Below are 15,269 nucleotides of genomic sequence, written 5' to 3'. Positions count from 1 at the left end.
ACAGAAGAACTATACAAGAATGAGCTTAACGTCCCTGATAATCACAATGAGGTGGTCACTGACCTCGAGCCAGACATCCTAGAATGTGAAGTGAAGTGGGCCCTAGAAAAGCTGAGCAACAACAAAGCTAGTGGAAGTGACAGTATTCCAGCTGAGCTATTCAAAATCTTAAAAGACAATGCAGTAAAAGTGCTACACTCAATTTGCCAGCAAATTTGGAAAACTCAACAGTGGCCTCAGGATTGGAAAAGATCAGTTTACATTCCAATTCCAAAGAAAGGCAGTGCCAAAGAATGTTCAAACTATCGCACCATTGCACTCATTTCTCATGCTAGTAAAGTCATGCTTAAAATCCTACAAGCTAGACTTCAGCAGTATGTGGATCGAGAACTACCAGAAGTACAGGCAGGATTTCGAAGAGGCAGAGGAACTAGAGATCAAATTGCCAACATACGCTGGATCATGGAGAAAGCTAGGGAGTTCCAGAAAAACATCTACTTCTGCTTCATTGACTATGCTAAAGCCTTTGATTGTGTGGATCATAACAAACTGTGGCAAGTTCTTAAAGAGATGGGAGTACCAGACCATCTTATTTGTCTCTTGAGAAACCTATATGCGGGTCAAGAAGCAACAGTGAGAACTGGACACGGAACCACTGATTGGTTCAAAATTGGGAAAGGAGTCCGGCAAGGCTGTATACTGTCGCCCTGCCTATTTAACTTATATGCAGAGCACATCATGAGAAAGGCAGGGCTAGATGAATCAAAAGTTGGAATTAAGATTGCCGGAAGAAATATCAACAACCTAAGATAGGCAGATGATACCACTCTAATGGCAGAAAGTGAAGAAGAACTAAAGAGCCTCTTGTTGCAGGTGAAGAAGGAGAGTGCAAAACTTGGGTTGAAACTTAACATTAAGAAAACCAAGATCATGGCATCTGACCCTCTCAATTCCTGGCAAATAGATGGGGAAGAAATGGAGGTAGTGACAGATTTTATTTTCCTGGGCTCCAAGATCACTGCAGATGGGGACTGTAGCCAAGAAATTAAAAGACGCTTGCTCCTGGGGAGGAAAGCCATGGCAAATCTAGACAGCACACTAAAAAGCAGAGACATCACCCTGTCAACAAAAGTGCGTATAGTCAAGGCTATGGTCTTCCCAGTTGCAATGTATGGCAGTGAAAGTTGGACCATAAGAAAGGCTGAGCGCCAAAGAATTGAGGCCTTTGAACTGTGGTGCTGGAGAAGACTCCTGCGAGTCCCTTGGACTGCAAGGCGATCAAACCGGTCAGTCCTAGAGGAGATCAATCCTGACTGCTCTTTAGAAGGCCAGATCCTGAAGCTAAAACTCAAGTACTTTGGCCACCTAATGAGAAGGAAGGACTCACTGGAGAAGAGCCTAATGCTGGGAAAGATCGAGGGCAATAGAAGAAGGGGACGACAGAGAATGAGGTGGCTGGATGGAGTCACTGAAGCAGTAGGCGTGAGCTTAAATGGACTCCAGAAGATGGTAGAGGACAGGAAGGCCTGGAGGAATGTTGTCCATAGGGTCGCGATGGGTCGGACACGACTTCGCAGCTAACAAAACAACATACATATCCTTATTTGTTGTACCAATGAACACATATAAATGACCTTCCCTTCGTGCTGGTATTGCAGATAACGAAAACCTAAAATTAAAGCCACAATAAATGTGTTTTCTTTGAAAATAGATGTGAAAATCTGTTGAAGAGCTATATAAATAAGGCAGTCCCCTGTGATCTTGATAAAAGCAAGCCTGAACTCGGTTAGCCCTTGGATGAAAGATGCTCCCCAAAATACAAGGACTGTTGAATTACATTAGGAAGTTGAAATAAGGGCCATGGCCATTTGATTTGTTTTTGAAACTCATTCTACGTGGTCTGGCTCTTGAGGCAAGCCGGCCATGAGAACGCTCAGCCCGTGATCCATGACAAGGAAGCAAGCAAAAAAAAAAGGGGTTGAGTGACACTGCTTATTACAAATTAGCCGTATAATTGTCCAAGCTGGTCATTGTGTGAGATTACTTTGTGATACAGTATGTTGCACAAACCTGTCCAACTAGCCCAGGGGTAGGCAACCTCGGCTCTTTTATGACTCATGGACTTCAACTCCCAGAATTCCTGAGTCAGCCATGCTGACTCAGGAATTCTGGGAGTTGAAGTCCATGAGTCATAAAAGCGCCAAGGTTGCCTACCCATGAACTAGCCCAAGAAAACGTACCCAGCCACAGCATGCAAAAAATTTAGTCTGGGATGTTAAGGAACATGCATGTTAGGAGTTATCCAAACTTAGTATTTGGGAGGCATTCCCATGCTTCATTTTGCACATCCCTAGCTATAATTGAGCAGGCAGCCTCCATGGCCCTTGGGCTTTTCAACAGTGATGTCTGCAGCTATTTGAAACCACTATTTGTTATATTCCTCTCAACAGCCGATTCCTTCTAATTCCCAGGTAATTTGGGGAGGTAAAAAGTGGATTCTCCAAATCAATTTGTTAGAAGCACTCTAGCAAATTGACTTCATTTGCATAATTACACAAATGAGATAAAAACCTCTGGTACCGAATTAGGCAAAGTACCCACATTTAGATGCAATGGGCTTTTTAATTTAGTGGAAGATGACAGTATTGTGACCCAAAGGTGCCATTAAATTAAAATTTGATTGTTATCAGTAAATTGTTATTACCTTCAGCATAGCTTTAAATACCAGTGACCTGGAAGTACAAGCTGAGGTTAAGTCCCTGCACTCTGGTGCTACAGTGGACTCCTATACACATCTTGTTGATCGTTAGCAGAATAAAACCCCTGGATATCAAATTCAGCATTACTTCCCAAACTTCACCCATTACTTCCTTACGGAAAACATCGCTGTGAAGACCAGCTATTTGGATGGTCACAAACCCAGGGAACAAAGATGGTGGGATTCAAGTGGTTTTATTGTCTATAGAGATTCTCCGTCATCCAGGTCATGGTTGTCCCACAGGTGCTTTTTTTCAGACTTTGTTGTGCTTGAAGATGTTTCACCCCGATACTCCCATATTACACCCCTCCTGCGTGAGCTGCATTGGCAACCGTTTGCCCTCCGGGTGAGATTTAAGGTGCTGGTTCTTACCTTTAAAGCCCTACATGGCTTAGGCCCAGGATACTTGCAGGACCATCTGCTGCCGGGAACGAATTCCCATCGCCCAGTACGCTCACACAGAGAAGGCCTCCTCAGGGTACCGTCGACTAGACAATGTCGGCTTGCGACCCCCAGGGGAAGAGCCTTCTCTGTGGGAGCGCCAGCCCTGTGGAACCAGCTCCCCCCTGAGCTTCGGATGGCCCAAGATCTCCAGTCCTTTCGCCGCGGCCTCAAAACACTCCTTTTCCACCTGGCTGACCTAGACTGACAGGGATTTTAATTATATTTACAATTCTAACTTTATTCTTTAATTTATTTTAATTTATTTCAAATTTTATTTTTTAATTTACTGTACAGAGACCTTTACGTTTTGTTGTTGTTAGCCGCCCTGAGTCCCTCGGGAGATAGGGCGGGATATAAATCCCATTAATAAATAAAATAAATAAACTTCTCAGCCAAGAAGCTTCTTCAGTTCTGACTGGAGAATGGAAGAATTTATATTCCTTGCAGTCAGTCATCTGGTTGTTAGCCCTCTTTCGGAGGCCTCTTGGAAGTTTGCAGACTACAGGATTCAAATGTCCGAGGGCACAGATAAACCTCCAAGTGGCCTCAACTCTCAGAAAGAGGGCTCATGAGCGGATGACTGCAGGGTATATACAGTCAATCTTTCCACTCCTCACCATTCTGAAGAAGATTCTTGGATGAGAAGTGAAACGTCTTCGAGGAAAAACAAACTCCAGTTGCCTTTTGAAAGAAAGCACCCTCGCAACAATCAAGTGGTTTGTTTTGGCCATCAGTACAAGTTATTCCAATGGTCTCGGAAAGCAAACCATGTTGCAACAATTGTTTAGTTGTAATAAAGTATCAAGGGATGCGGTGGTTCAGTGGGTTAGGACACTGAGCTTGTCCATCAGAAGGTCGGCAGTTTGGCGGGTCGAATCCCGAGTGCCGCGTAACAGAGTAAGCGCCTGTTACTCATCCCAGCTTCTGCCAACCTAGCAGTTCGAAAGCACGTAAAAATGGAAGTAGAAAAATAGGGACCACTACGGTGGGAAGGTAACAGCGTTCCGTGCGCCTTTGGCGTCTAGTCATGCTGGTCACATGACCATGGAGATGTCCTCGGACAAGCGCCGGATCTTCGGCTTTGAAACAGAGATGAGCACCGGCCCCTAGAGTCGAAAACGACTAACACGCATGTGCGGGGGAACTTTTACCTTTACCTAATAAAGTATCAACACACACATTTTTGAATTCCATAATACCTACTTTGCCTCCTCAATAGTTCATAACTATTGAAATGTTTGAAGTAAGAATTTTTTTTCAAAAAAAGAAAACCTGGCACGGATACCTGAAGTGGTGTAAGCAGCAGATCTTTGTGCTCTTTGAAGAATCCTGAATTCTTACCTGCTTTCCTGGTAATGACTTCTACCTCACTGTGGGTTCAAGGCAATAAAACTGACACAGAATAACAATCACCCAACACTGTATAGCCTTCTCCGATTCTTGCTTTCCACAACTCCAGCTATTGCACTGAGTTGAAGAAGGCTAACAACATTGGATGTCTCGTTTGCATACGTGACCACTTAGCCGAACTAAAATCTAAATTAATAGTTCTAATGCACATCATTCAAGGCTTTTGATTTTGATTCAATTTATTCTCAACTTGAGGTAGAGTTAGAGAAGATCAATGTTTTCTCCAATATCCTTTATTTTTTCTCGTAGATATGTACGGCAATATTGCTGATACCCTTGATATCTAAGTTCCATTTTACAAGGTTAAAAACCTCAAAGCTGTCAGTACCTAAAATTATTTCGGAAGCAGTGGGGCCTATGTTTAACAAAGACCTGTAAGAATATACAAAAGAAAGGCTTTTAGACAGCTTATGGCTGAACTAAGGATTTGGTCTAACTATCAAAGCTTAGGAAGGTTATTGGTGGTGAGAAGAGTCAATGGAGGAAGAGTATTGAGTAGATAGGACAGTGGGTTATGGCTTCTTAGATACAGGGGTCTTCAAACTTGGCCCTTTTACGACTTGTGGACTTCAACTCCCAGAATTCCTCAGCCAGTCTGCCTGGCTGGGGAATTCTGGGAGTTGAAGTCCACAAGTCGTAAAAGGGCCAGGTTTGAAGACCCCAGTCTTAGAACATTAGTGTCACCTGAAGGAAGGGGGAGGGAGGCAGGATTGGAAAAGGGTGGAAGAGCTGACATGCACCAGTCTTGCCTCCCTTGCCCCCCAAAATTGCTACATAACCGAAACACTCAGGATGTTGCTTCTGCCAGACTGCAGTCAATCTGGAACATTGACTGCAGAACAGGATGGCAATTTTGACAGTAGAAAAGGGGAATAATTGTATTTAAACTATATGGGACCTTCTCTCTGGAACTGAGAAACACCTTGTGCAGTTAAAAGAAAAATTCTCTTATAATAAAGTGTTAAGGTTTACATTTTTTATTTCCAGCTGCTTTTTTCTGTAATTTTGTCATTTTGCTTTTTTGCAGGGTAGACTTTATACTTGCAGGTGATAATTTGAAAGTTATTTCATCATCTTCGCTGTCTTCTGGCTGAGATTTTCGGCGCTCAAAAAATGTTGGTGTACACACTGGTGTGGGATCCTGGACAAGTGGAAAAGAAAATTATTAAATTAAGAAGAACCATTGCGGGCTAGTTTTAAAAAGTATATTTTCACAAAAAAGCTGAAATATTGGCAATGACTGAACAGGAAATGCTTTCTACCAGTTATAATCTGGACAATACAAGACAAAAAGCTGACAAACTAGTGACTTTCTGAAGAACATACTTAGAACAATTTCCCCCAAATATTTTAAATTTAATTCCATACGGTAACTTCATTATCGTCTTTTCCATGACTAAATTCCTAAGTCTATATTATTTGGAAGTGATACAGCACAGAGGTGAGAAATAATGCTATAGGTATAGGATGAGCCGAGTTATTTAAGTTTCCCAAAGACGTCCCCTCTGAACACCCAGGAAAAGTACAACGAAAGCAGTCAAGGATTTCATCCTAAGATGCCTTTGTGGAAGGAAAGTCTTTCAGAAGCCAGTGTGAGCTTTCCCTTCTTCCAGGACTTTTAAGAGCACTGGACCACACCTGCTTTCCAAATATAACAGGAAAATACTGACAGCACTCGAGTATGGGTGTAGAGGAAGACAATTTGAATCCTATGGAAAAGCAGGGAGGAAGCATTTGCAGCTAAGGGAAGGGGGCAGCTGCCAGCTTAGCAGGCCAATAGGAACAAGCTTGGACTTCAGCAAAGCAACAGCTGACAAGCTGAATATGGAAACGGAACCCACCAGCTTCATAACCCAGGCAGAGATGCTGAGTGTTGTGATTCTGTGCCAGCCTGTGATCCCGGCAGCTGAGTCCGGGATATCAGAGGAGGAGGGGCCTGGGGAGCCATCAGATGCGGAGGAAGGCTCTGATGAGCTACAAGACTTACAAAGTGAGGAAGGACCTGGACCCTCCATTCGTGGTCAAGCTGAAAGCCAGCTGTGCTGGGAGGATGAGTCAGACTCGGAGGCAGCACAGCTGGAAGACCTCAAGAGACGCAGGTAAACGTAGACTGGTCACACGAGTAAATCAGAGGGAGGCAACGGGTCGACTCCAGGGGAGGAGGAGAAAGCAGCGAAAAGCCACGCCTTGGGGGCTGCGTTAACAAAAAAGCAATATGCGGGCAGGGCTGGTTGCTGGAGGCAACCGTTTGCAAAGAACTTCTGTGTCAAGAGATGATGGTCTGATTTATTTTACCAGTGACTTATTTCTTGTTTTGGCTCGTGCTCTGTTCTGTTTGTGGACAAGGCCTGACAGCAACAGAAGTCAACTAACTAGAAGGGGGCTAAAGGCAACAAAGGAGAGCAGAATCATTAAGATATGGTGTTGACATTAGCATAGTGCATGATACAGAGGTATCTTGGTCCTCGTTGGTAATTTGTTCTGGAAGACAAGCAGAATACTAAAACCAACAGGTACCAAGAAAACTGCACGACTCATCAGGTGACCGGCGAGTTGTTTCTTGTTTTGGCTCGTGCTCTGTTCTGTTTGTGGACAAGGTCTGTAACTTCAATAAAAGGGGTTTATTTATCCAGCATACTGCTAAATTAGGGGTTGCCTTGTGAAGTAACAAGGAGGTACGTAGGCTGGGGCAGAACACTGAGAGCCTTCGGCCAGCAGCTTTTAAAGCACCTCCCTCCCTCCCTGAGAAACCGAAAAACGAAAAATTCAGCAGCAGTTCAGTACAGCAGCTGAGAGCAACAGAAGTCAACTAACTAGAAGCAGGCTTAAGGCAACAAAGGAGAGCAGAATCATTAAGAGTACTGTTTAGGAATTAGATATGGTGTTGACATTAGCATAGTATATGATACAGTGGTATCTTGGTCCTCGTTGGTAATTTGTTCTGGAAGACGAGCAGAATACTAAAACCAACAGGTACCGAGAAAACTGCATGACTTATCAGGTGACCCGCTATTTCGGCTGGAAGAAATAGCAAGGCACGAGGCAGCCGACATCAGCAAGTTCTTCCTTGCATGCCAACTACCGGGAGAAAGACAACCGCTGGGACAAGAATTCAGCTTCAAAAACACATCAAACACTTAATTCGACGAGTTTTGAAGCAGTCGAGTGCCGAGGTATGACTGCATAAGATAAGCTCAGGGCTAAGTGTTAAAGCAGAAGTTAGGAAACAAGTGACTTTGTTAACCTTTTTATATCACAAATGGTCTTTTAGAAATCACGGGCAAAAAAGTAACAAAAAGTTTGCTGGTGGTCTGTACCATCTCTCAAAAGAACCCTTTGCAACATGAAGATCAGCATAAAGACCTTCCATTCAAGGAAACACTGTTGTGCAAATATTTGTTACTATACAGGTAGTCCCTTTACTTACGACCAGTTGCAAAGTTCAAGGTTACAACAGATTTCCCAGGGCTGTTTACGATCTGATTTTGAAGTTCCAACACACACACACTCTGCAGTCATGTGATCACAATTTGGGTGCTTGGCAACTGGCCCATATTTATGGCCACCTATGCAGCATCTTATGGTCTCATGATCACAATTAATGACTTTTTTTGGCTAGAAACTGTTTACTTCTGATTTCTGCCAAAAAACTAAATAAATGCCATTGGATACAATGGGTTTACTTAATGACTACCCCCCCCCCCAAAAAAAAAAGTTTGTAAAGGTGGGCACAGTAACACAACCCGCTTAATGACCAGCATGACTCACAATCATAATTCTTGGCTCAATTATGGTTGAAATTCAAGGACTACTTGTATTCCAGTATTTTTTCCCTTCTTCAAGTAAAAGGCCAATCATAATTCAGAAGATTTCAAAACCCCAAACTTTCACTTACTTCATCTTCCACTGCTGCCTCCTCGTTAGAAACTGATTTTGAAACCATCTTTTTCTTTATCAGAGGCATCTGAGCAGTCTAAGAAAGAGAGTCTTAGCATTAAGATTACCTCGTAATTCAACTTTAAAAATAAACATGTTAACTAATAGTCTTTAAAACAATTGGCATATTGAGTTTGCCTTGAAGCTGTGAAACTCGGTGCAAACAGTTCTCATTAAAAATAGGGCCACAGTGCTAGAAATAAAAGAATATAAAACCCGAAATTTGATTCCTAGTTAGGAATAACGGAGCTAGTTCTAGTCCTCCCCCCCACCCCAACTTCCTATGTTATTTATTGTTTCTATTTTATAAATCAGTTCTGCCTTCTTCATCTGGAAGTTACTAATTCCTTGCCATGGGGGACAAGACAGAAATGTATAACTTCTTTATAAGATTTCACCTGAAGAGCAAAGACTAATATCGGCTTGCATGATACAAGTGTCTTTTTAAGAAAGTTGTAAGTGGCTGCCAATCAGAGTTGCCAATGGGGTTTCCTTAAAAAAAACACCCCAAAATTTCATGCTCAAATAAACCCAGATTCTAGACAAAAAAACCCAGATATCCCAATAAATCAGTTTTAAACTAACTTATGACTTACTTAATACGTACAATATAGTGGATACAAAATACTTTTGATTTCATAAAATTTTTAAATCCTAGAAACCCAGAGATGGAAAAACCCAGCACTAGTAACCCTGCTGCCAATCTTTGGAGTCCATAGGGCAGGGCTTTTCAACCAGTGGTACGGGTACCACCTGTGGTACATTGGCACCTGGCAGGTGGTACGCGACCATCCTAAAAAAGTGCTAGCGGGGGAGGGGAATGAGCTGACCCGGTGGCAGCACCGCACAAGCCTGAGCGAGAGACGGCTGCAGCTGCAGGGCTGTCAGGGCTCAGCGGAAGCGCCAGGATCAGTGCCGCTTTCCAGCTGATCGGCACTTCTTCTGGGCTGCCAGGGCTCAGTGGAAGCGCCAGGATCAGCACCAGGCTCCAGCTGGAGCTGATCCTGGTGCTTCTGAGCCCAGAAGAAGCACCAATCAGCTGGAATGCTGCAGCATCTCCAGGGTCTTGTGATTTACATTCAGATGCTTGGCAACTGATTCATATTTATGACAGTCACAGTGTCCCAGGGTCATGTGAAGTGACCAAAACCTGCTGCAAGCACCCAGCGGGGGGGGGGGAATAAAAACCAAATACCCACCCCACCCCACCCCCACTGCCAATCCTCAACAGAAATGCTTACAACAATGAAAATCTTAGACAGGAGGAAGAGCGCCGCCGGGTGGGCAGGCAGGTGTCTTGCTCGGCTGTGGCTTGGGGGGCACTTTTTTCATGCCATTGTAACTTCGAATAGTCACTAAGCGAATTGTTGTAAGTCGAGGACTACCTGAACTTCAGCACTTTTTTCTTTTGGTCATCATGGTTTTGACACCTTGCTAGGCGACTGGTGGTATTTGGATATTGCCATATCCTAAAAATGGTACAATGAGTGAAAAGGTTGAAAAGCCCTGCCACAGGGAGCCACAAGCGCCTCACATCTCCAATTGTCCGATGACAATATAACCTTTGTGTTCTAACTTAAGGCATTTCAATTTACGGTCAGTATGTAATAATCACGTTGATGCCTCATTCTTCTCATTCTGTTAAGTATTATTCATAAATAAATAAAAAAGAGCATCCACTTACAAATCCGGGGAAATCATAATCTATTCCTTTCTCAGCCAGCCTTTTTCGCAACTTGTTCTCCTTTTTCAACAGCCTCTCAGCCATCTTTTCTTTCTCCTGTGCTGTTCGATTCCGGTTGTAGTGTTTGACTGCTGGATAGGATGGCTTTCTGAACTTTTGGTCAGAACCTTTAAAGAGGTTTTCATGTACTTTTTCTGCTGGCATAAATTCACCTGTAACATGCAATCAAGGCAATAGCAGCCGTGAGAAACAGAGCAAGGCTATTATAAGAGCTTCCACTTTACTTGCACTCTCCAAAAATATTTTAAACAGCAATAAAAATTGTCCTCAAAGTCCATTTTACCAAACAGAGAATATCAAGGGCTTATGGCTTCAGTCAAAAAACGAGATATGGAGGATCACTGCTTCCCCTTGCAGTCTGCATAATGTTTCTATCTTGCACATGGGCTATATATTTTAATTTTTGATCTTAAGTGCTGTTGAGTTTACTTATTTCCAATTTTTAGCCATACAAATTGACTAAATAAATATGATTACTTTCATACTACATTATTACACTGCATTCCAATATCTCAGGGGCTGCCACAAAGAAGAGGGAGTCAAGCTATTCTCCAAAGCGCCCGAAGCCAGGACAAGAAGCAATGGTGGAAACTAACCAAAGAGAGAAGCAACCTAGAACTAAGCAGAAACTTCCTGACAGTTAGAACAATTAACCAGTGGAACAACCTGCCTCCAGAAGTTGTGAATGCTCCAACGCTGGAAGTTTTTAAGAAGAGACTGGACAGCCATTTGTCTGAAATGGGTTTCCTGCCTGAGCAGGGAGTTGGGCTAGAAGACCTCCAAGGTCCCTTCCAACTCTATCATCATCATCATCATCATCATCATCATCATCATCATCATTATATACTGTAATACTATTATTACTGTCCTTGCAAACCCCTACAGCCAGGCTAGATTGAAGGGGTGTATAACTTCCATAACAAATAAATTCATCTGCTAGTGCTTCCAAGCATCTATACGATCAGATAAATCAATACAACAATTCGGCAAGATCAAGGGTGATTTAAATGCTTCTGTGGTGTTCAATCATTTCCCTGTTACTTCTGGGAAAGAAGTTCTGTCCTTTTTTTCAAACTATCAATACAAATTAAATATAATCTATCAGTCTGTTGGGTAAGCTGTAAAAAAAAAGGAAAAGCTATATTGGGGGCTTGGATTATATTTCAAAGTAGACAATGTAATGGAGAATAAAGCTACAGACACGCCTAATCTCAATGCAAAATATTTAATTATACTGCATTGTTTATAAAATTTATTGATGGCATCAATCTCAAAGGACTAAACAATGGACAGCTCTAAAACATGACACAATATATAAGTTAAAAAGTGCTTGTAGCCACGCAATCAATTCTCAAAGGCCTTTCAAAAATAGTCAAGTTGTACCTTCTCTTCAAAAGATTATGAAAGTGAAAGCTACCCTCATCTTATAGAGCAGATTGTTCCAAAGAAAGGGAATCCCCATGGAAACGCCTGCTGTTGCATTCCCTCCCTTCACACTATCGACTGCTAGGCAGGTAAAATATACCAGGGAATAAGAATGATCCTTGGAAAAAAGAGTAGTTAGGGGAAAAATAGAAAAAAGGAAACGAGAGAAATTGTAAAGGAAAAAAGGGGAGTTTTAATGGGGTAATTTCAACATAAGTGACTCTTTCATGGAACTGCTAGCTGGGATATACTCACATTTTAAGAGTTTTTCACGGATAAGGTAATTGTTCATGGTATCTGCAGCTATCTTTGCAATTTCATCATATTCAAATTCCACAAAAGCATAACCTTTGCTACCTCCTGTCTATCAAAGAGAAAGGTACAAAAATAAAAAAATGCAATACTTTTATAAATGTAGCTGAAGGTTTTTTTTTGCTTTGCTATTACCATTCGTACAGCAGCCCTTTTGCCAATTTGTTTTACAACAACTCTGTGCAGGACTGGGAAAACAACTGACCCAAAGTCACCCAGTGACAATTCAGAAAAGTTTTTTGCACCTATAAAATGCAAGACGTTTTTAGTTATCACCAATATGCACTGTCAAAAAACAGGGAATCATCATTAAAGTTAATTCAAATTAGAGCAAGGTTTTGGTAGCTTCTAGCCTAAAAATATATTCCCAAAAGTAAGCAGTACAAGGCCTGGATTAAGTGGCTAGATCAGAATTAGCCTCAAAACTGCAAAATAGTTATTTCATATGTAGGACTCTAAATACACTTTCCCACATATAGTTTGTAATTATTCTAATTGCTTCAATGGCTTTTGTTTTACTTGCTCTGACAGTTTTTGGTTTCTTCTTAATTGCGTGCACCATCCAGAATTACCTATGTGAAATGGGTGACTGAATATTACCCCTTTAGTCACGGAAACTTTTTTGGGTAACTCTTGAGTCAGCCATTCCCTCTCAACCTCACCTATTCCACAGCGTTGTCGTGGAGGAAAAAATTGGCAAAGGCTCCTATATGACTTGCCTTGAGTTTCCCAGGATAGCCACCCAACAGACACTCCCAGGAATTCTGGGAGTTGAAGTCCACGAATCATAAAAGAGCCAAGGTTGCCTACCCCTGGACTAGTCCAAAGGCAGGACTAGAACTCAGTTGACTTTGGGCCAATCACCAGGAGACCTGCAAATTCTAATCCTGCCTTAGACATAAAAGCTGGTCGGATGACTTTGGCCCAATCACCAGGAGACCGAGTTCTAGTCCTGCTTTTGGACTAGTCCAGAGTTAGGCAACCTTGGCTCTTTTATGATTCGTGGACTTCAACTCCTAGAATTCCTCAGCCAGCCACGAATCATAGAAGAGCCATGGTTGCCTAACCCTGGACCAGGGGTAGGCAACCTCGGCTCTTTTATGACTTGTGGACTTCAACTCCCAGAATTCCTGAGCCAGCATAGCTGACTTAGGAATTCTGGGAGTTGAAGTCCACGAATCATAAAAGAGCCGATGTTGCCTACCCCTGCCCTGGACTAGTCCCTTTCTTTCTTAGACCTACCCACCTCACAGGGTTGTCGTTGTGGGGAAAAATAAATGGCAGGGGCATTAAGTTCTCCACCTCCGGTTTATATATACATTACCTGAGACAGATAGGCGGTTAAGAAATATAAAATCTAAGTACATTATAATAATCGAAACGAACCGTACCTTTTTACTCCGCGAAAGGCGAAGCCGAGTCACTGTCCCAAACTGGCTGAAGTACTGCTTGAGCTGCGACTCGTACAGGCCTCTCGGGATGTGACCCACGTAAACAACGCCAGGTTTCACCTTCTGATTCTGGGAGGTAAAAGGGAGGAAAGGCGTAAACAGACGTTGGAAGTTGCGCTCCCAGCGCTCGGCGGGAGAAACCACCGCGTCCCCTCGGTTTCTTACCTTGGAGGCCGCCTTGCGCACCCGGTGCACCTCAGCCTGGAACTCGCGCTGCCGCTCCGGGTCGAGAGACAGGAGGGGAGCCGCCGCGGATGCAACGCTGCCCGTCGCCATCACGCATCTGAGAGAAAGACGGCAGCGCGCCTGCGTCACAAAACCGGAAGCTCCATTTCGTCACTTCCTCTTCGGCTCCGCCGGAGAGGCCCGTGTAAACACAGAGAGCAGCGGCCCCTCTTGGTCAGAGCGTGAAACAGCAGCCCCTTACAATTCATTCAGTTTTACAATCCCTCCAAAAATAAGATTGGAACCAAAACGGGAACAATGATTAAAGGTCAGGAGAGTGGTCAAAAGCAAGGTGACGTTCCCAGATATTTCAAGACTGCTGGTTTAGATTTCATATTTATTTAGTGTTGTATTTGTGGATGTTTGTGCAATTAAAAGAATGGGAAAGTTCCCCCCCCCAAAAAAAAATAACAGTAAAGTAGAAAGTGCCGATGAAAGAGAATATTTGTGGCTTAGGCTGAACTGTGGAGGAGTCTTTGGTGCTCTCTGACCCTGATTATTTTCTTGCAGACGTTTCATTTTCCAACTAAGTAACATCTCCAGTGCTAGAAGAGAACGGGGTTGCTCCTTTGTTTATATAGTGTCAGTGTTGGTGGGAATGTTCTTTTCTTCTTGGTAGTTTTGTGGAAAATAAAGAAGTAGTGAGGAAGTTTAAAAATAAAAATATATATGCTTTTAGTATTATCATGTAATCATATTTTATATTTTATAATAATCATTTTATAATCAATTGCTTGAGTAGATGCTTTGAGAATATGGGGAAAAATACAGGCCTCAAGTGGAGGGAGGGGGAGAACAGGAGTTACCATGGGCCCCAGTGTGAGTCACCATCTAGGAATTGTTTTTAAGTACCTTCTGGTGCCTGGTACCCCCCCGGCAGGTGTAGATTTAGGGGTCTTCAAACTTGGCCCTTTTATGACTTGTGGACTTCAACTCCCAGAATTCCTCAGCCAGCGTGTCTGGCTGAGGAATTCTGGGAATTGAAGTCCACAAGTCATAAAAGGGCCAAGTTTGAAGACCCCTGGTGTAGAACATGGGAGACATCTCTTCCCTAGAGTAGGGGAGGGATCTTATTAGTATAATGTAAGCAAACAGGGGCAGAGATAATGTATTCTCTTTAGGCGCTTCTGATAGATTGTAACCTCCAAAGCCTAAGCCAATGGGGCCATGGGGGAGGGAATGGGGCGTCGCGATAGGATGTATAATAATATGTGATTTTGGAATTTGGGGTGTGGTTCAGTGTTTGGCTACATTGTTTGCCTTCCTGAATCCACCACCTTTGCAAACGGTTACTTTTTAGACTTTGTTGTGAAGTCTAATAAACTTCTTTTCTATTTGTAACACAAACAGAGTGAATTTCAATTTGTGACTATTTTTGTGTCTAACAGTTTCTTGATTAGGCAGTCGTTTACTCTTGGATTGCTTCTCTAGATGTTGATTACTGGTAAGGGGCTGTTTTTGTCTTTTAACTTTTCGACTGTTTTCCAAAACCATCACTTTGAGGCCTGCTAGAGATTGTCCGGAAGAGACTGAAATGATCCTTCTTTGTCTTTGAGGCCTGATA

The 15,269-nt window shown here is 42.8% G+C and overlaps 1 protein-coding gene across 1 annotated transcript in view; it reads right to left on the bottom strand.

Annotated features, from left to right (window-relative positions):
* The window catches only part of NIFK (nucleolar protein interacting with the FHA domain of MKI67), a 43,413-nt gene that overhangs the window by 6,246 nt on the left and 21,898 nt on the right, over window positions 1-15,269 (bottom strand). The window contains exons 3-8 of the mRNA XM_081328780.1: window positions 13,646-13,786; window positions 13,421-13,549; window positions 11,973-12,081; window positions 10,233-10,444; window positions 8,508-8,585; window positions 5,585-5,753 (exon numbers count right to left, since the gene is read on the bottom strand). Coding sequence (XP_081184906.1) covers window positions 5,585-5,753; window positions 8,508-8,585; window positions 10,233-10,444; window positions 11,973-12,081; window positions 13,421-13,549; window positions 13,646-13,786 — 838 coding nt within the window. The remainder of the gene's footprint in view (window positions 1-5,584; window positions 5,754-8,507; window positions 8,586-10,232; window positions 10,445-11,972; window positions 12,082-13,420; window positions 13,550-13,645; window positions 13,787-15,269) is intronic.

This window comes from Vipera berus (assembly GCF_964194415.1).
Source record: "Vipera berus genome assembly, chromosome: 5".
NCBI classification, from domain to species: Eukaryota; Metazoa; Chordata; class Lepidosauria; order Squamata; family Viperidae; genus Vipera; species Vipera berus.
The sequence above is the reverse complement of the archived record's forward strand: the minus strand, read 5'-3'. Positions and strand labels throughout refer to the sequence as shown.